Here is a 21,736-nt window from a genome sequence, read left to right as displayed (position 1 = left end):
GACAGGAAGATGTTTAAATTGCTTAAAATTCACCATCTGAAACTGGCAACAATGCATGCATGCCATGTACAAGAACGCTTCAGTACAGCATCAATTCAAGTAACTCAAGCCTCAGGTTTGTCTGAGGCTTGTATTCTGATTGGGTCCCAGCGGTCAGACCATGATGCGGACTATGTGTTTGTTTGTTGTTCTTCTTCTACTCCACAATCCATGTGTTGTAAAGCTCCAGTAAACAATACACAATGCCCGGTCCTGTCTCCAGTGGTAACGCACACCATGCGTTACACTATTCCTAGCTTTGCACGGCACCCAGGTAACCCCCAGCCAGCTACTGCATCCACAGATATTCAGAGGAGCGCTTTGAGTGTGTCCTTATGAAATAAATTCCCATTGTAAAAGCATTGCAGTGTATTGTAATAAAGCATCCAATTAGCATGTCCCGTCGTGGGCTGTATAAACATTTACTAACAAACAATGCAGCTGTGACCTTTATTGACATGCTACCGACCCCCCTGAGTAAGCAGGAAGATGTCACGCGATGCAACTTTCAGGGAGGTCAAGTGTCTGACAGCATGGCAGTCACTGTCTGTCTGGATAATGACAGGATAGGAAGTGGTTGAGACCACTTTACTCTGCAGGTGAAATGAAAGAGGAATGACAAGCATCACCTGAATGAAAGCACACAGCAGGCTCCATTTATGAAGTGATGTTATAAGCTACAAGCACTATAGTGAATTAGTCTTGTTCTGTGTGAGGCTTCACTATGGACCTCAAGCCGCTCTGTACCCAGTTATCCCAAACCATCCCTCTCCTGTCCAGTCTCTGTTTCCAAACCCCGCCGTGTCGTTTACAAAAGGACAGCGCAGGCTCAGCAGGGCATTGTTTATGCTTCTTAACCAAGCTCAGCTCAACTACAATTCATGTGCAGAAGTAAATAGACTTTCTGTACTGCAGCCCCATTATAAACCCTGGCTGAATTAGCTCTGTAATGCTGCCAATGATCTCCCCTTCCTCAGCCCCCCCTCCCAATAGATAGACAAGCAGTCGGCCGTGCTGGCTTCCATCAGACAAGCTGCATTGAAAGACAGAACGCTGCCCTCCAGATCACATTGCAGTAACTCCTAGTGATGACAGCAAACCACTGCCCAGGAAGACGATCAATAGAATACACTGAGGCAGGATTCACACACAGAGCTACAAAGAAAACAGCAAAGATGCACCTATTGAATCACCTCACCACTGCAGCACATGGCACCTTTGCTACACACCTGTGCAACCTGTGGTCTGTACAGACATACAGTTTTGAAAAGCACATTGTTTTATACCACCTTATAAAACAAAACTCAACTGCATGGATGTATTATTTTAGTGACTGTCATTAATAACAGTGTTTTAATGAAAACGTACAGATTTTAATAGGGCATAATAACCTGCTAACTGCAATAATTAGTTAAGGCTTTCCTAATAGTACTTTTATTGCTAGTCAGCTACTGAGTTCAACAGAAGTAACACACAGTACACGTTTTCTCAAATTAAGTTAAAAGCAGTCATTGCTGGGTTGAATATCTCCTATGCCTAGAGGCAGTGTTTTTATATATCAAACTGCTATGATGAAAGCTAAACTGAATTCACAGAGCTGTGCATGACTTGTTTTAAATAAAACTAAAGAAAATTTGTACAATATCAGTGCCCCTCCCCATTCCTCAGGGAGCAGCAATCTGTATCTCCAGGGCCCCTCAGCCCTTGGGAACTCTGCCCTAGCAACCACCTGACAACAAGGCAATCAGACAGCAAGCCACAGATAGTACCTGCAGCATCTAAACAAGCAAACTCCTGCAGAGATGACTTAAGCCTGCCCTCCCTTTCTGCAAGCTGATGCCCCAGATCACAGCTTTATCATCCCCTTCCAACAACCAAAACACCCCAAAAAACAAACACTATATCAGGGTTAGAAAAATCACACTAGTCTTGGCTTTCAGAACTTGTTCAGCTATATTATTTAAATTAGTAGTAGAAGAGGAATCTGGGGAATCTGGCTCTTGTTAAATCTGCTCTGAATGATCTGATCACACTTCTCATCACAGCATGAATAAGTCTAAGCTGAGTCACTAGAGCCCCTTTCACATTGCCATGCTCTACCTGAGATGACATTTTCAGTGACAGCATCACTTGACTGTATTCCATCAAAGTACAGCACAGCAGTTTGGGCCCTTCCATCTTTCTGGTTCTATTTTTATAAGGCACACCACGCATCTTCAAGTCAGTGGCCTCGCTACCAATGCTCACAATTAAGGCTCAAACTGTTGTGCAACATTAGACATGATTTCTAGCTGCAGTGACAATAAAAGGAGCTGAAGCAAGTTGCAGGGCACAGCATGGGAGGACCTGCTCTGGAGCACACTGCTCTAACATCACAGCCAGCCTCCCTGACATTTACAAACCTTGCAGTCACAGCAAGCAGGTAAACAACACTGCTGGAGACAGTGGCCAGCACCTGACAAGGCAATCGAGTCACCATGCGCGTTGCAAACATTTATCACATGACTTCATTGTAATCATATTTATATTACACAGGGGACAGTAAAAACGTGTAAATGTATTAGGATGGCTGATGCATAGCAGTTAGAGCCATTCTACAAACCTATGTGTCCGGGCTGCTATGCAGTGGGAGTTGTACTGTCATCCATGTGTATGGCACCCTTAACCCCATACGGCCAAATGCTGCTTTCAGGCAACATTCTGTTTTATTGACATTTTAACATCTCCCATAATGCTGCTTTCCAACAACTGTGGTGAGTTGATGAAGGAGTAAAGAACCAATGGTAAGCTAGCTGTAGAGGAGTCTGTATAATGCTAATACCCTGCAAACTGATTTCTTACAGTACTGTATACATGCAGTGCATTTTGTAGCTGCGTGAATATACAGCTGGATGGATGGCACACACCCCATACTAATGACGCACATCAGCATGGTGAAAACTGCTCGTATCCAAGGTCAACAGCAGCTGATATATAATGAGACACTGGGGAACGAAACCTGCAACTGGTAATCATTACATCATCCACTTCAGCTGAAGAAATGTCACAATGCACAATTTCTAAGTGCAAAAGATTGAACAGTTTTTTTTTGTTTTGTTTTGTTTTTTTTAACTACAATATATCTCTTTGTTTTTTTGTTTTTTTTAAACTGCAATATATCTTTTTTTTTTTTTTTTTTTTTTTAACTACAATATATCTCATTGAGACACAGAAGCTGCATTTCAGTGAGGTCCCAGTTTAATAAAGGATTTGTAAAATGGTAACTGGATGTGCATATTATCAGGCCTAGGGGCTGTTTTAGGAAGTAATTATCCTGCTGTAGCATAATGACCAGTGCATTTTTCTGCACAATGTTTGCAACCCCATAGTAAACAGGCCTCCCGCATTCCTCTGCTGGCTACACATTGATACACCAGCCTCCAATGGTAGAATGCATTCACAGTCCTGGTGTTCCGACACAATGTGGTATTTCTCCAGCTGAAACCCCGGTCCTCACGTTCTTCGCACTGGACGCTCGGATGTCACCCTGCTGCTGACGGAAACGAACAAGTCCCATTCCAAATGGCTTTCAAGTCAATCTCAGTGGCAGACGGAAAAGTGGCATGAACGTACTTGCTGGCAGGCAGAGGCGATGCGGTTAACTGCGGGCATTGCTCTACTGACAGGTGAGGATGTGTGCTATTGCCAGTCCTGCAGGCACGGCAGCACTATTGACAGGTACGGAAAGGGAGTCAGCCAGCCCACAAGAGTGTGGTAGTCAAGTAATTTGTTAATTATTCCACATTAGCTGTGGGAGTGAAGTAATTAATGGTAATAATATCAATACACAAATGATTTCACCTCTAAAGGTTATTATGGGATCTTCAGCTTTGTCCTCTTTGTACAGATCTGTGTGGATTGATTTCACCCTGGGGAGTCTCCATAGCAGGTTAACAATCATATGAACTACAGAAACTAAAGAAAATACTGCTTCTCGCTGTGGTTACTGGGCTTCGGTTTGTTTGTGTCACATTCACTCCACCCAGACTGCAACAGAACGCCTTTACAATGTTACTAGATCACCGGGGTGGTCGAACACGATTCCACAATACATGCTGAAGCCATTTCAACCTCTATATTACTCATATATATATATATACACACACACACACACACACTAAAAAAAAAGAACTAATCCCTCGGATATCTCGGTCTGGCTCTGTAAACGTACCACCAGCTCGGGCTTCAGAATTACAGTGTGGGGCGTGTAAGTGAAATAGTGAAATTACAAAAATAAACAAATATATTAAAATGTAAATTAAAAACTGCGTTCTCTCACCTTTTCCACGTTCTCCACTGTGAAGTCGAGGCTGTCCGGACTCTGTGCTCCTCTCCCCTGATCCATTGTTTTTCGGGATGCGATGAGGAGGATTATTCAGCGCAGAGAATGCAGCTCCACTGTACTGTTACTCAGCACGCAGTAACACGGACCGAGACAGGCGGGAGGAGACAGACTATAATTTGCTGCAATATAGCAGCCTTTATTGTCTCTCTCTCTCGTTCGCTGTTGAAACGGTCCAGCTTAGCCCGACTCTGTTTCAATGAAAATAATAACTCTGACAGCTCCTTCCCTCCTAAGAGACGCCTCCTTTCTTTTTTGTGTAGAAGACGATCTTCGGTACCTTTCGTTAGTTGCTTGCTATATAATGGTACGAACTAATTGGATGCGCAAGCCAGTTTATTCAAAAAAATGTGCATGTAACGCGAATTATTTTAATACTTCTCTACCAGCGTGCTCAAAAAATATAACTGAGCCGCAAATGTATTGTACGAGAACGTTGCTTGAAAATGAATCCTCTTCTACACGTCCGTTGATTATATAAATCTACAGTAATGTGTACAACAAGAAGAAACAACCCAATCTCTCCGTGCTAGTCCTGCGCCGCACCGGTAAAGCTGCTGCAGCTGCAAAGTGACAGCCTCAACATGGGAGGTCTTGCTGAAATACAAGCTGCCCAAGAATTTCAGGGGGAAAAAAACTCAATCAAATCTAAAATGTGCAACAAGACGTTGCCAATTATAAATCTGATATAGTATAAAAATGTATACATAATGTTAAAAAGGTACCTGAATCTCGGGATATAGTCTACATTATTTGTTTTGTTGAATTGTATACTAATTTTAAGCAGGAACATTTATAGACCCTATGGTGTTGCATGCTGGTGATTGTAGTTTTCTGGAGGGGTTCGCCTTCAAAGAGTCTTTTTCGGGTCCCGGTATTCGGAATGATGCAGCGACGCTTGCTGGTAATGTATTGGATGACAGTTTTTCTTGTAGGCAATCTCTAGTGGTGTGTATGATTATTACAGATAGAAAACGCACTGTTTCTGGTGCCACTCCTTTCAGCAGCATGTAACATGGGCACGCTTGCTACAGTCTGGAGAGACACCTTGTGTACAGACCGCGCCACTTTGTCAGTGTGGAAGCTTGCTCTTCACGGAAAGTCGGTGAAGTTGAGGAGCAGATGGTTTTGGCGTTGGCCGGAGACATTCCTATTTCATGCAATGTATCTAATACCAGAACACGACTTCTGACGTAAATAAACACCTTTTGTTTTTGTAAGCTCACCCGATTTGGTAGCGCTGTCCGCTACACAGTGTTGATATGTTTCTGCACGATATAATTATGCTTGTATTACTAGTAATATTGTGCAAAATATTTGCGTTTCAGCTGTTTACTGAGTTTAATGCAGTGCTCCCCCGTTATTTCAAGATTCGATAATTCGTTCATTTGGTTTATTCACTCTACAGTATATTACAGTGAACTGTACAGTGCTATACTTTGCTGTATAAAGAAGCACTCTACGAATTAATTTTTTTCAGTATTTCACTGTTTATAGGTGCGTTCTTGCCCTTTCGTGGAGCCAAATCGGTTTATATTCTTTTTACTTGTATTAATGTACATGTTTGTATCTCGTTGTAATGAATTGGCGATGAAAGAACAAACAGCGGCAACAGGAATATTCCAAAACAATAACACGTTTATTGTTACAGCTGTTGTGCATGTTACTCACAGCGACTGCACACACAGCACTCTCCCACACTGCCACTCCAACTAGCACACACAGCACTCTCCCACACTGCCACTCCAACTAGCACACACAGCACTCTCCCACACTGCCACTCCAACTAGCACACACAGCACTCTCCCACACTGCCACTCCAACTAGCACACACAGCACTCTCCCACACTGCCACTCCAACTAGCACACACAGCACTCTCCCACACTGCCACTCCAACTAGCACACACAGCACTCTCCCACACTGCCACTCCAACTAGCACACACAGCACTCTCCCACACTGCCACTCCAACTAGCACACACAGCACTCTCCCACACTGCCACTCCAACTAGCACACACAGCACTCTCCCACACTGCCACTCCAACTAGCACACACAGCACTCTCCCACACTGCCACTCCAACTAGCACACACAGCACTCTCCCACACTGCCACTCCAACTAGCACACACAGCACTCTCCCACACTGCCACTCCAACTAGCACACACAGCACTCTCCCACACTGCCACTCCAACTAGCACACACAGCACTCTCCCACACTGCCACTCCAACTAGCACACACAGCACTCTCCCACACTGCCACTCCAACTAGCACACACAGCACTCTCCCACACTGCCACTCCAACTAGCACACACAGCACTCTCCCACACTGCCACTCCAACTAGCACACACAGCACTCTCCCACACTGCCACTCCAACTAGCACACACAGCACTCTCCCACACTGCCACTCCAACTAGCACACACAGCACTCTCCCACACTGCCACTCCAACTAGCACACACAGCACTCTCCCACACTGCCACTCCAACTAGCACACACAGCACTCTCCCACACTGCCACTCCAACTAGCACACACAGCACTCTCCCACACTGCCACTCCAACTAGCACACACAGCACTCTCCCACACTGCCACTCCAACTAGCACACACAGCACTCTCCCACACTGCCACTCCAACTAGCACACACAGCACTCTCCCACACTGCCACTCCAACTAGCACACACAGCACTCTCCCACACTGCCACTCCAACTAGCACACACAGCACTCTCCCACACTGCCACTCCAACTAGCACACACAGCACTCTCCCACACTGCCACTCCAACTAGCACACACAGCACTCTCCCACACTGCCACTCCAACTAGCACACACAGCACTCTCCCACACTGCCACTCCAACTAGCACACACAGCACTCTCCCACACTGCCACTCCAACTAGCACACACAGCACTCTCCCACACTGCCACTCCAACTAGCACACACAGCACTCTCCCACACTGCCACTCCAACTAGCACACACAGCACTCTCCCACACTGCCACTCCAACTAGCACACACAGCACTCTCCCACACTGCCACTCCAACTAGCACACACAGCACTCTCCCACACTGCCACTCCAACTAGCACACACAGCACTCTCCCACACTGCCACTCCAACTAGCACACACAGCACTCTCCCACACTGCCACTCCAACTAGCACACACAGCACTCTCCCACACTGCCACTCCAACTAGCACACACAGCACTCTCCCACACTGCCACTCCAACTAGCACACACAGCACTCTCCCACACTGCCACTCCAACTAGCACACACAGCACTCTCCCACACTGCCACTCCAACTAGCACACACAGCACTCTCCCACACTGCCACTCCAACTAGCACACACAGCACTCTCCCACACTGCCACTCCAACTAGCACACACAGCACTCTCCCACACTGCCACTCCAACTAGCACACACAGCACTCTCCCACACTGCCACTCCAACTAGCACACACAGCACTCTCCCACACTGCCACTCCAACTAGCACACACAGCACTCTCCCACACTGCCACTCCAACTAGCACACACAGCACTCTCCCACACTGCCACTCCAACTAGCACACACAGCACTCTCCCACACTGCCACTCCAACTAGCACACACAGCACTCTCCCACACTGCCACTCCAACTAGCACACACAGCACTCTCCCACACTGCCACTCCAACTAGCACACACAGCACTCTCCCACACTGCCACTCCAACTAGCACACACAGCACTCTCCCACACTGCCACTCCAACTAGCACACACAGCACTCTCCCACACTGCCACTCCAACTAGCACACACAGCACTCTCCCACACTGCCACTCCAACTAGCACACACAGCACTCTCCCACACTGCCACTCCAACTAGCACACACAGCACTCTCCCACACTGCCACTCCAACTAGCTCGCACGCTGAGATTTTATAAACCCCGCCCCCGTAGCTTTCCTTTTAGCCTGAGAACGGAGGTGATATGGGCGTGGTATTTAAGGTCCAAGAATTCTGACGACTAATGGGATTTTCCCCTGGGCGTTCCTGCTTAACCGGGAAGGCTCGTTAACTGTTTTGTGCAATTAAAATATTGCAATCCCTGTTTGAAGAGAGGTTGCGGGTGTGGCAGCAGCGTCAGTGGGAGGTGTTCACTTTGAGAGCAGTTGTGTAGCAGTTTCTGAGGCTATATCGCCCACAGTCGCAGCGGCGTTTGTCCGAAGTGCATTGGAAGCTGCACATTTGTTTGGGTTCGTCTCTTGATGTAGTTTGTGCACACAGCCCCACGTGGCAGTTTTGACTCGCTCGCAGTGAAAGCTTATCTAAACTCTCCCGTTGGCTCTGTCCTTATGAAATGCCACCCAGTGATCACTGTGCTTCTGCATCCCGACCCCACGGATATTAATAGCTCCTGACTCCGACTGCTAATCTGCAGCTCCATCTAGAAAAAAACTCAAATAAAACATTCAATTTATATAGATAGAAAAACAATGGAAAGAATATCACCGTCCGTGTTAATCTGGCTTTTAGCAGCCGTGTTCTGCTATGTTGATGTATCTGCAATTCAAGGTAAGGTTATTATTATCCTGTTTTCTTGTGTTTCTCGCCTGAGCGTATCGATAGTTATTCTGTATTGCTTTGTATTGCTTTTTTTTTTTTTTTTTTTTTTTTTTGGTTTGTTTATACCCGTTTTAGTCAATGTCAAATGTAAACTGTTTCTCCAACTTTTAAATGCTGATTTGCTGTATCGATTAATGCTGCAGTTACCCCACGTCCCTATCACGCTACGTCACTGTGGAATTATTGGAATCATTTTTATTTGGTCCACTTTCTGAAACCCAATCTGTCCCCAATCATAACTTTAGCAGGCTGCAATTATTTTGTTCAGTTCTTTCAGCTGTATTTAGCAATATCATTTTTAGCTGTTGTAGAAAAAAAAAAATGCTGGCTCCATCTGCACATTTCCTTTTGTGGTCATACGTTATATGTTTTTAGTAAACGAGCATCTGTTTGCAAGCAAGGCTTTCAGTGAGTCGCTTTAGTACTGTACTGTGTAAGCCACCGTGTCGTTGCGTGTCCCACTGTATGGATCGTTCTCCAGGAGCTCCGATTCCTGTAGCGTACCTTGAAGCTGGAGACACCTTTTTTTTTAAAGGAATTAAAATAGCTTTAAAATGCATTTTTGACGCGGGTGTTCTAGAACAGTATGTTTTGAGGACCAGTTTGTTTCTTATTGCTTTTATCTGTGCAGCTGTCAACCCCACCCATCTAAAACCGGTCAAAAATAAATGTAATACTGCCTTGGTCCCCGTGTAAATTCCTCTACCTTTCCCATATCAAATATTCTAGTACTGTAAAAAAAAAAAAAAAAAAAAAAAAAAAAGTTTCCAATGCTATGGCAGTACACATGTATTATATTATAGGAAACTGTAGTGGTTTCAGATGGTACTATATATTTGTATTTAATTGTGTTCCCCACGGTTTGAAATGTTGCAGAACAGAGGGGTTTGGGGGCATCAAAACCGATACATTCTCTGTCTCTCAGGGTAAAAAAAAAAAACCCAAGGTACTGCTCCAGCATTGCCCGGAGTGATGGGTGAGGGGGGTGAGTTTGCATGGACAGGGAAAAGCTTGTTTTATCCAGTGTGATTTTCATGAAACTGAGAGAAGGTTTGTGTACATCGGACTCTGCAAAAACAAAGTGTTCTTTGATGTTCATGTTCAGATGACAATAGTTAATAACAGGAAATGTCATCATCGCCCAGGCCCGTTTTAAACACCACTGTTTCCGAGCAGCAGGGTAAAGCAGTGACAGCAGCTCGCGTGCCCTGCATCCTGGGTTTGATTTGGTTAATGTGATGGTGCCAAGGCTCAGGATCAGGGGGAGCATCATGTACCTCAGTATTGACTCGCACCTGACACTTCCCGAATGAGCAGCCTGCATTATCAGGAGCTACGGCTGAGCCAGTGCCGAAAGGAAAAGGTGCAGCACAGCCGCCTCGCCATCTGCTCACACTTTACCCCAGGAAATTAGAATTTTCCACTTGATGCACGAGATCAGTGGCTCGTTCTGCACTGCCTGTCTACCTGTGAAACTGGCTGTGTTGCATGGCTTTTCAATTCTGCACCCAATAAAGTTAATAGCGTTGCAACTTAAGCGTTAAAAAGAAATCTAATAGAAGTGCACAGGAGACTGCAGCCCCCTGGGAGAGAAGTCTAGATAAATTGGGCTTGATGAAGCTGTTTGTTTGGTGCAGCCTAAAGCAGTCCGCTAGCAGCAAAACTATTAAAACAGAGACGTTAAAGCTTTATTCTGCATGGCCTCTTTGGAAACCCTTGTGATTCCATGTTTGACAGCAATGTCACAGTGTAAAAACGTTTGAAATATATATTTTTTAAAGACTCTAATGCATTATTTAACAGCTTTTTCTAGAAAGCCCACATGAGGCATTTCTCTTTTCTAGCAGGGTCGATCATTACAGAAAATATGATGCAATTAAGAGTCTGGGGAAATACGAGCAGTGAAATAAAGGAAGCCGTGGCAGATACTGTATTGTAGAACCTCCTCGTTCAGCTTCATACGAATGAAGTACGGTTGTGATTTATATTTCCTACTGTATGAAAAATGATATCATTAATAAGTAACAGGCATTCTACTGTGTGGAAGAGCTTACCCCTGATTGAGAGATATTCTTCACTACAGGGCTATATTATTCATTGCTCAGTGCTTATTACAAGTTTTAGGATAGTCCAACCCTTTTATTATCAGGAGTTCACTAAGAACCTGCCAAAGGAAGCATTAAAAACACAGCATGCCTGCTGTGCTGTGGACATCTGAATATACAGTAATACTTGGTATCACATTGATTACAGTGTGCATGTATAACACAACTATACACATTGCTGTGTTCTCTATGCTATATTGTGCTACCTTGTATGCCATTGCTTTTCCATACATTATAGCAACTTACTTGCATGTGAACTTTGAAATCTTATGGGTTTGTATCTTCAGTGACATCAACTGGGGTGTAAAACCAGGTATAAGGCTGTGAATGACCGGAGTGATAATGACCAAAGTGATTATCGGGAGCATATCTACACTGACTCCCATTATAGTGTATCTGGAACGTTTCAATGTGGTGATTCATTAGCAGAGAGTGATATTACAGCATGCATGTTTTGACTGTACGCTTTGAGTATTCATTGGGATGCTGAAACACTGTTTGGACGTGGGAGCGGCATGTCTCCTCCTGTACTAATCTATCATTAAACATGATGTGGAGTTCCACTGGCAGAATCCACACGACATGCCCAGGGAAGCTGCAGCTTGAGCTCCAGCAGGCTGCCAGCGGTCCAGTATCACAGAAGAAAGTGTTTGGCATTAAAGCATAGTCTGCTGATCTGAGGGTGTGTGTGCGTGTGTGTCTGTGTCAGTGTGCTGTGCAGTAACCCCAGACTGTTTTCACAGATTAAGCCATCTGGCCATCACAATTCCAATGTTGTTATCGTGTTGAAGGCTGATTGAGTTGGCAGTCCAGTGTTTATGAAAGCTGGCAGAATACTGTTCCCGATGTGTGGTTCCAGGGCTGGTCAGTGCTCTTTCACACTGTCCCGAGGATCCAGAGCGCAGTGGGTTAGGGGCTGTGCTGCTTTGGCAGCAGGGTGCTTACTGATTCAGTGCTGGAGACTTGCTTTCTTTGCAACCTGATATCGACTGTTAGCAGAAGCAGCCCCAGCCATGCTTGATGGCAGCAACAAATAATCATGGACACCCTGAGAAGCCTTACCTGGGAGAGCTATAATTACATTCAGCATAGAAACAACTGCAGTTTAACTGAATTAGACTGAGGCCAGAAGCCCTTTAAAAGTGCAGCAGAATAGCTAGGTGAGCACGTAGTCATTCTGCTCAAGGAGAAGTGTTTCTAACTAAGCTAACTGAGCGATTGAGGCCATGCGCCAATCAAAGAGCAGTCTGATGTTGTGCACATGAAATAATGTGAATAACAAGCTGAAATGTTCAGACAGCAGATACTGGTAAACCGATAAGGTGGAGGAGATTTTTCTTTATCGTCATCTCATCCGGATCCTTTCAGAGAACATTTTCTATATATATATATTTATTTCTTAATTATGCCTTGATTCTTGCACCTCCTTTCCTGTGATCACTTGGCTTGAATCCTCTTTGATAGGTAGACTGATCAGTCTTGGATATCAAGTCCTGTTTGGGCACAGTGTGTGGTTTTAGTTTCCTAGGACTTAATTGTCGGAGTACCGTACCATTGTGGTAGCACCCCACCCCAGGACGCTGGTCTTGTTCAGCAGCAGCACCCCACCTCAGGACGCTGGTCTTGTTCAGCAGCAGCACCCCACCTCAGGACGCTGGTCTTGTTCAGCAGCAGCACCCCACCCCAGGACGCTGGTCTTGTTCAGCAGCAGCACCCCACCCCAGGACGCTGGTCTTGTTCAGCAGCAGCACCCCACCCCAGGACGCTGGTCTTGTTCAGCAGCAGCACCCCACCCGAGGACGCTGGTCTTGTTCAGTGTCTTTGTTTGTGGTTCTGTTGTGTAGATGGCTTATTGTTCTTTAACTAACAAGGACCTCCTCCTCCTCCCAGCCGTGCTTCCCAGTTGAAGAGGTCCATGCAGGGACAATCTGGGTTGCAGAGCAGGCTCTCCTCCACACCTCTCCTCTAATCTAGTTCCGGGCTGTCCTGGACAGTGCTGCACCTATTCTGCTGAGGGCTCCTTCATTGTGCTGCACAGTATTATCAGAAGTAAGAATTTCAATGCACAGTGATGAGAAGAACTGTGTCAGCAGCACAGAAGGATGACAAGGAGCCTGGGACTGGTGTGAGGTACTGTTCTGACCCCAGAATATAATATTTATTCTCACAGTAACGCTGTGTTTCAATGACACTGGAAACTCATGCATGTGGGTGTGTCGGGTCAGGGTCAGTCAGTCTCTGATGACACATCCTGAAGAGGGAGGAGCAACATCGAGGTGCCGCATTCCACAAGTACCTGCAGGATCGCTCTCTGCTTGGGATAAGATGACAGCTAGCAGTTAGGGCTTGGCATGGCCATAGATGCCACAGCAGAGACCTGTTTGCATGGAAGAGCATCGATGAAATGGGTTCAGAGAGCACTGTGAGTGGTGCTGGCCATGTTGGACATTGCACTGCTATAGAGAAGTCGAAGTGCGCTCTGGTTGCAGTGAAAGTGCAATGCAGTCTCTGCAGGGGGAACCCAACTCCTTACTGGTTTTGGTTCCTAGTTCAAGCCCAAGCTCTCTCTCCTGTTAGACGCATTCATACATTTGGGTTTTATTTTTAGATTGTTAGTCATTTTTAAAATATGTTTAACTGAGAGCATTTTCTAGAATATCTGGAAGAATTCTCACATTGTTTATGAATTGGCACAGTTTGCAGTGACTTCAGACTTCAACATCTACCTGGTTACTTGAGACAAAGCAACTTGGTACAGCTTTCTAGCGTGCATCCTGTTGCAAGCAAATAGTTGCCGAGTGCAGGGACAGGCTCCTCTGCTTCATTGCAGGGCTTTGTTCCAGCATTTGCTTTATTATTTCTATGACCCTGCTGAAGATCATGTAAATATGTCTTGCAGTGCAATGGGCTGGTATAGCCAATGTTGCCTCCCCTAGCACAGATATTTCAACAGGCTTTGAAGTGGTAATACCCAAGGCTTTTAAGGACCTGTCATTACTAGCATTCCCACCTTTATCTTATCTGTTGGGTAAAAGTTTTCCGGTGGCGAATGAAAGCTCCCCCTATGTGGCGATGATCATTGCTGTCTTGCTGCAGCTCGGCTCCCAGATCCATTTTGTCATGGAGTGGATGAGTCACGTTGACTTGGGCACGGTTCAGCGGGCTGCTAGGGGCTTTATGCCAGCTCACAGTGGAGATGACTTGGGGCGGATGGGCAGGTTCTTGTTTATTGTATCACAACAGGGGATGAGTTATCTGACTGACGCTCTGCCAGTCTGCCCCTTCAACACATCCTCCTCTTGCTGTTTTTGACGTAACGCACACGCTGTCAGATTTTGTGCTATTGAGGACTAGGACTAACATACAGTTTTGCTTATTTTCTCTATTAAGCTATCTGACTCGCACATCGTCAATTCACTGTTTTAAATATTTGGCTGTTTTTTGAAGGGCCTTGTACAGAAAAATATAGAACTTGTATAATTTACTGCCAACATGGCCGTACAGAGAATTAACCAAATTTCTGAATTATTGAATCTGAAATAAAGTATTGAACTGCACTGTATTGAAATGGAGACTCCAGAGCCACACTGACCCTCAAAATCCAGTTTACAGAAATTCAGGATTTTGTCCCCAAGAGCCACACTAATCTGTTCCTGTTAGTCCTATTTGTAGTATTTTGCCTGGCTTGTTGAAGGAGTTCAGGATAAAGGCAGGATTGGCAGTGTACTTGCCAGTCGAATCTATGGGTTTGTATTCTGAAGGTTCCTGGTATAAACCAGAGCCTCTTCCTTGAAGCTCTTAGCGGGCAGATTCAGTTGCGTCACAAATTCCAGATGCGAGCCGCTGTTGGAAATCATTTTATATTTAGCATTCGCACTTCATTATGTTGATCAGTTCACAGCCCGCGCTGCGACGTTGAGGTGCTTCAGGATAATTGGCAGTTTCGTTACTGACGTTCGCTTGTGGAAAGTCTTAATTGGGCTGCATCCTTACTTGAGTTCTGTCTCTGGCTCAGGAGCTGGGATATTTATTGCATATGTTTTATACAGTGTGAAAATCGCTGATGAGGAGACAAGCCTGTGAATGAACACTGACAGCTCTTCAGGGAGGAAGGTCAGAAGACATGTTGGCAAAAGCAGCGTGATCATGAAAACCCTGTTCTGCAGTTAGCCTGGCTGCACCCACTTTCATCAGGGCCTGTGCACCAAGGGAACTTGCAAACAGTGTCTTGTGACTCTGCACAAAGATTTTGGCAGCCCTGACGTGGCCACTTTTTACTTGGGTGCATGGGAACCTCATGTTAATTATGTATTTAAATATCTCATATATATTTAAATAATATTTATTTTAAATTATTATCTATCTGTCTATCTAATATTTGTGTATATGTTATCACCTTTTATGGTGTTTTCAATCATTCTTACTGCTTACTTCTCAGGAGCAGGTCTTCAATACTAGTTGCCTACCTTAGAGTTCTGAGTATTTTATATCTGATTATACTGTGTGTGTGTGTGTGTGTGTGTGTGTGTGTGTGTGTATGTATTTATATAATGTGTGTGTGTGTATATATGTATATATATGTGTGTGTATATGTGTGTGTGACTAGCAAAACCTGCATTGGTGCTGACTGAATGGAAATCGTGATATGTGTTACTTTGCACTGATTCAATGCATAAATAGTATTCCTCATGTTGGGTTTGAAAAGATTTGAAGGGTACCCTCTCGAGATGAGTGTTGGGTTTCTTACAAGCGAGTTTACTGCCCTGATTCAGGGAGGGTTTCTTACAAGCGAGTTTACTGCCCAGATTCGGGGAGGGAGGGTTTCTTGTTTTCGTGACTTCTATAAACAGCCAGAGACTTCAGAACTCTTAAAAGCAGCTGTGTTGCTAAAGGTCATGTCTTTAAGCAGCTCTGGTACATTGCGTCCAGGTTGAGGCCTAGAGTAGCAGCCAGTTGCCTGGCAACCCTTCCGGCCTGTGGTTGGTTGGAGAGTGTAACACTCCAGAGAGGAGCAGGATCATTGCACTTAATTGTGTTGCTTTCTTTTTTGTAAACAAAATAAATATATGTTTAGTGGATATTGTACTGGTGATGGCCATGGTGATTGTGAATAGTCCACTGCCAGGATACCAACAGTGTTTGGATTGTCTTATTTTCTTAACCGGCACACTCTGTCTGTAGTATGAGAGAAGCTTTGTTTATGCACAACCCCAGATTCTGTCACTGCTTGGCCACAGTGATGTAAAGCAGATACGTCTTTGCTGGTGGTTTTGAAACATTACGAGGACGCAAACACTTGATTATATTATATGATATATATAATCTCATATCATAAAAACAGCAAACTGCTCTATATCCAAGGACAGTCAGAATACCTGTCAATCACTAGAAATACTATTGAAGAAGAAAACTAATTGATACTGTAAAATCACTATTTTAATAGTTATCTACAAGTTTGCATTAAATTGAAATCTGAATCTGTACAGTATGCAGAATGTCTGAGTAACTAAATAAGGCTTCCTTTGTGTGTGTGTGTGTGTGTGTGTGTGTGTGTGTGTGTGTATTTTATTTATTTTCATTTTTTATTCCCCTGAAGCCTCAGTCTCTCCAGATGTCACGCCAGCCCTGACGACCAGCCCGTCGGTAGAGAGCACGGTCTCAAAGGGACTGATCTCTATAAACCCCCCGCTGCCTCCAACTGCAACACACACGACCCTCCCGGTAGAGAGACCATCAACCACCGTACAGAGCACAGACACACTGACCAGCCCAGCCAGCGACATAGAGAGACAGGCCAGCGCCGGAACATCGGCAAACAGCAGCACTACACACCCTGCCAGAGCCAACGAGACCCTCCCCGTGCTGACTGAGCTCAGAACCAACGAGACCCTCCCCGTGCTGACTGAGCTCAGAACCAACGAGACCCTCCCCACAATGCCTGAGCTCAGAACCAACGAGACCCTCCCCATGCTGCCTGAGCTCAGAACCAACGAGACCCTCCCCACACTGCCTGAGCTCAGAACCAACGAGACCCTCCCCGCGCTGCCTGAGCTCAGAACCAACGAGACCCTCCCCGCGCTGCCTGAGCTCAGAACCAACGAGACCCTCCCCGCGCTGCCTGAGCTCAGAACCAACGAGACCCTCCCCACGCTGCCTGAGCTCAGAACCAACGAGACACTCCCCACGCTGCCTGAGCTCAGAACCAGGGCGAATGGGACAGAGGGGTACACGAGCCTGGAGAGTGCAGCAGAATCAACACAAGAGCCGGCCACAACATTAACACCCTCCCAGGAATCGGAAGGTAATAAGACTATTCATTGTCATTTCAGGGCAGGGATACAATGGTGTAGGGGGTGGGAGAGGAGTGATTACAGCAGTGGTGGTGCTGAAGCATAAAAGGGTCTACTTCACCCTCCTAGGTCCAGCTCTCAGACCCACGCTGTGGTGCAAGCTGTGCCTGCCTCTCTTTCAGGCCTGAGTTGAGATGCTCTTGAGTTGTGCACACTGCAGACTGGATGAGATGCAGTCTACTGTAGGAATGAGCTGTGTGAAGCACTGGTAACCAGTCCCTCCCAAAGCCAGCCCAGATCAGAGGCTGCATTCACAGCCCCCTCTCCCCTCCCCAAGGGCACGGTCTCTGTCACAGGCCAGGGACTTGGTTGCAGTCTGAGCAGATTTAGGTATTTCAGTGCGGCAACACACAGAGGAGCAGCCCCCTCAGGAATCCGACTCTCATTTATCTCACTGGACAGGCAGTTCCAATGACCTGAAATAGCAACAGGAAATCATGTTGTGCTTCTCATTAAACCCTTTCCAGCCCAACAGACGCAGTTCTGTCTGTCACGGTTTCCTCATGCAGTTAAATTAATAGTATGGTCCGTTAAAACAGTGTTAGTACTCTTGGCACTTTCAGCGCTGACCAACTTCACACCCTAGTATATTAGATTAGTTTGCTGGTCTGTTGTGCTGAGAGGAGTTTTTATTCCTAGATCTATATACACGTCTCAAGGGTTGAAAGAGTTATGTTTATAAGGTAAAACTTCAGTAATGTCAAATAGTATACCAGTGCTAAAGTACATTTCACTTTAGTAACTTAGATTGAATGGTTTTGAAGTTGGGATTAAAGTTTAATGTCATGGTCTGTTCTGGTAATATGTTTTGTTTGCTGCCTTGGAATAATTAAAAACTGGAGACCTGTTGACAGCATGTAATACACGCAGACTGATTTCATTAATGTTTGTTTCCAGCTTCCACAGGCAGCCCGGAATATCCCCCTCAGTCAGCAACCCCCGCTAACGTGACGCTGGGAGCTGAGTCCCGAAAAACTTCAGAGATCCCAGCTTCCCCCAGTGCAGCAGCCCCCACCCTCCCCACCCTGCCTCCTACAGCCCCCCCAGCACCTCACGAGAGACCAGCCGCCCCCACACCCCCGCAGCCCCTGCCAAACTCAACCAGGTCTCGCCCCCGGTCTTTGATATTGGAGACGACCAGAGCGGTGAGACACTTTTTTAGAAAACCGGATATTTTCTAGTTTTGAGTTTTTCTTTCATTCAGAATTAAAAATTCTAAGCTGTTTGTAAAACGACAGTAAAATGAATTGAGATGAACTGTGTTTTAGACATTAATAGGAAAATGGTGCATGTTCCTTAATGCCTGACGATCAGTGAGCTGCAGTTTTAACCTAGCGATCTATTTTGATTTTATTTTAAATATTTCAGCAAGAAAACAATTGACTGTTTATGAGAAGCTGAGATATGCTGTCCTAAAACATCTCTCTCTCTCTCTCTCCCCCCCCCCCCCCCCCCCCCTCCCACAGTAGTGTCTGCTCAGAGCCCTGCCAGCACGTCCACAGAGCCCCTAGTGGCTGGTCTCATCTCCCTCTTCATCATCGCGCTCGGCCTGGTTTCCACCCTCCTCTACCTCAAGTTCCAACGGCGCCGCGTCCGCCCAGCGTTCCGGCGCCTCCAAGACCTGCCCATGGTGAGAGTCCAAGCTGTGGGAGAAACAAAATTATTATTATCTCTGGGGAAACTTTGTCTCCCAGCTCCCTTTTCAAGCAATACGTTATACCACGCTGCCAGTGCTTTTCATCAGAACACTGACGCAAAATTGAACTCCTTAGAAATACCTCTCCAGCCAGTAGGTGTAGTCATGTTTATATATTTACGTTTCTATCAAAGATTAATATAGTAGAAAACAGTTCAGTTTTTTAACTAAATGTTCAGTAAAACAATACTGTGTTGGGGTATTTACAGGAGTGGTAGAACAATGGGGCTCATGTTTGACTGAATAGCAGCACAGAACAGAGTGCAGTGCAGCGGCTCCTAATCCCTGTGTTTACCTTGCAGGATGACATGTTGGAGGACACCCCCCTGTCCCTGTACAGCTACTGACCCGTCCCTACCGCCACCGCGACACGCCGCCCGTTCCAGATTGCACACGATTAGTCATGTAGAATAAGAAGTGTGACAATGAACATGCTTGTTTTCTTATCGCACAGCCGACTGTATACACAAAATAGACGCTGCCCTGCAGGGATTTTAAAAGACCCACCTGTCCTGACCAGGACCGTAGGAGCTGCCCTGGACCTTCTGCCAAAGTACACCCCTCACGACACTGCCACCGCTACCTAGCTCTCAAGAACCACCTCATATCTGCCCTCTCCTGCATCGTTCAAGCGCCACTGAAAAAAGAGCTGCTTGTTAAATGTGTTTAAATGAACGAATGTAAAGGGGGTGGCCGGGGGTGCGATGGGAATAGGATGTGTTGCCTTCCCCAGCCCTTGCTGTGTGAAGCAAGCATAGTTTTGGACTGGAGAACCCCCCCTCTCTTCCCCCTTTGGAAGAGCTCCCTCCAGGGCAGGGCAGTGTTGAGGTGCATTGTTTAGCGTTTGCTAGAAGCACCCGAAAGTGTTCCAGACTCACCATGTGAGATATTGCCAACAAACATGTGCCGTTTTTCTTTTTTTCAAGGTAAAGTCTATGCAGGTGTTTTGACAGCTTAGTGGAGCAGGCCTGGGAAAGGGTTGTGTTTGGTTATTTTGGAGTGGCTGTTGGTTGTTGATGCACTTTTCAATTTTTTTTTTTCCTAAGATGCTTCCCTGTGCCTGCTGTTGTGTTTTTTGTTTGGTTTTTCTCCATGCTGAAGATTGTAAGGACTTGGATCTTTTTTTTCCCTGCAAAACTTTGTTCTTTCTTTTCTGTAAGATTTAATATGAACATGTGGGAAAGTCCTCGCAAAACTACCCTCCCCAGGAAATTGATTTTTTTAAAACCCATTCACTTTGAAGAGCTTCTTTTGTAGAGAAATTGTAGTTTTAGTTGTAGATCGTACATTTGTGTGTGCATTAAAACGGGGAGGAGGTATAAAAGGAGCACAAGATTTTTTGATATGTATATTTTTATTTTGTCATTAATGCAAAATTGTAGTTCTGCTTGAATAGAGGATAGTTTTTGTTTCCTGTATTAATAATAGATTGCAAAAAGGACACACAGAAAACAAAACACCCTGTCAGTTGGCATGGTTATTGTGTTTGGGTGATGCACAGATGCTCAAGTCCAGGGGCTGTTAGTTTGAGCTGTGATCTAAGTTGATTTGCCATGCAGTTTGGGGCTGGAGGGGAGATTCTGTTTTCCTAGATAATTAAGTGTGCTTTACTTTTTTTAAAGTTTCTTTCTACACTCCTCTTAGTGAAGAGATGGGGGAGGTCCTGAGCTGTGCTCGATTTGTGTTTAGATCTCTTTTGGTTTTCTGTTCTCCTGATGAAGTCTCGAAGCTGGCCTCCTTCCCTCCTTTTGTTTTACTTTAGCTTCGCTCAGCTTTTGCATTTAAGAAATGTTGATCTTTTGCTGTGAATTGTGCCTGCTCTTGCTCTGAGATTTGGGGGGACTGCACTTTATAGTTTCCTTTTTGTTTGTTTCTGTAATGTAAAAATAATGCACTTTGAATAGTAGTTTCCTGTCTTGTACTGTACGCCCAAAGAAACCATTAAGAATGGGTTACAGGATTAAATAAAATTAAAACTGGAAAACGATTTGTTTCATTTTTTCCCCCTTTTTTTAATGACTGTCAAATTGAAGCTCTATTGTAACTCCATATTAATTAATCCGGATTCCAGATCATTATCAACGTTGAGCCACAGGAATCGCAACTGTATTATTGAATGATGATCAAACTGAATTCCTTTCTGCAATCCCAGGTCTGTGCATTTGAATTATTTGCACAGTATTCAGAGGTGTCTGTGCCAAATCTATAGTTTTTTTTTTTTTTTTTATGCTTCTACCTGAGTTTTTGGTTTAGTCATTCTAGTGCTTTAACTCGCCTGCACATCAGCGTCTAAATTCTCACGTATAGAATGTATGGTTTAATTCTGTAACCACTGCCCCGAGCTGGGAGAGAGGGGTGGGGCAGGAGAACATACACCAGTCCTGTCAATGCAGTCTGTCCAGGTCCTTCATTACTCCATGGTCCATGAGGCCAAGACTCTCTACAATTCTCAAGTGTTTTATTTTCTGAGTTGATCTCTCTCTGGCTCCAAGTTAACCCAGCCTGCTGCCTGTTCTTGATAGCGTGCAGACTGTCTCAGAGTGACTCTGTAATCCCTGGAGCTC

The 21,736-nt window shown here is 45.3% G+C and overlaps 2 protein-coding genes across 10 annotated transcripts in view; one reads left to right on the top strand and one right to left on the bottom strand.

Annotated features, from left to right (window-relative positions):
- The window catches only part of LOC121330911 (importin-13-like), a 39,271-nt gene extending 34,273 nt beyond the window's left edge, over positions 1 to 4,998 (bottom strand). For 6 of the 8 annotated variants that reach the window (XM_041277869.1, XM_041277875.1, XM_041277872.1 and 3 more), the window contains exon 1: positions 4,358 to 4,997. In XM_041277869.1, the coding sequence (XP_041133803.1) occupies positions 4,358 to 4,423 (66 nt within the window). In that variant the 5' untranslated portion in view covers positions 4,424 to 4,997. Of the gene's footprint in view, positions 1 to 4,357 lie in introns of all 8 variants that reach the window. The other 2 variants (XM_041277871.1, XM_041277877.1) reach the window with 2 other exon arrangements.
- A 3,588-nt stretch (positions 4,999 to 8,586) lies between these two features.
- LOC121330485 (proteoglycan 4-like) lies at positions 8,587 to 21,156 on the top strand. Of its 2 annotated transcripts, none has more exons than XM_041277032.1 (5): positions 8,587 to 8,970; positions 16,723 to 17,427; positions 18,374 to 18,621; positions 18,946 to 19,106; positions 19,475 to 21,156. In XM_041277032.1, exons 1-4 carry the CDS (start codon positions 8,892 to 8,894, stop codon positions 18,985 to 18,987), a joined length of 1,074 nt encoding a protein of 357 aa, XP_041132966.1. In that variant the 5' UTR covers positions 8,587 to 8,891; the 3' UTR covers positions 18,988 to 19,106; positions 19,475 to 21,156. The 2 variants fall into 2 exon arrangements, with proteins under 2 accessions (XP_041132966.1, XP_041132967.1); XM_041277033.1 differs by having other exon boundaries at positions 18,943 to 19,106.
- The last annotated feature ends 580 nt before the right edge of the window (positions 21,157 to 21,736 follow it).

The sequence above is a fragment of the Polyodon spathula genome, chromosome 18 (genome assembly GCF_017654505.1).
Source record: "Polyodon spathula isolate WHYD16114869_AA chromosome 18, ASM1765450v1, whole genome shotgun sequence".
Classification (NCBI taxonomy): domain Eukaryota; kingdom Metazoa; phylum Chordata; class Actinopteri; order Acipenseriformes; family Polyodontidae; genus Polyodon; species Polyodon spathula.
This window is presented reverse-complemented; position numbering and strand designations above follow the sequence as displayed.

Excerpts from the sequence above, each read along its gene's own strand:
- LOC121330485 (XM_041277032.1), top strand. The coding sequence starts at position 8,892 with ATGGAAAGAATATCACCGTCCGTGTTAATCTGGCTTTTAGCAGCCGTG. Across the intron at positions 17,428-18,373 it reads ACCCTCCCAGGAATCGGAAG|CTTCCACAGGCAGCCCGGAA; the intron begins GTAATAAGACTA and ends GTTTGTTTCCAG. Across the intron at positions 18,622-18,945 it reads TATTGGAGACGACCAGAGCG|TGTCTGCTCAGAGCCCTGCC; the intron begins GTGAGACACTTT and ends CTCCCACAGTAG.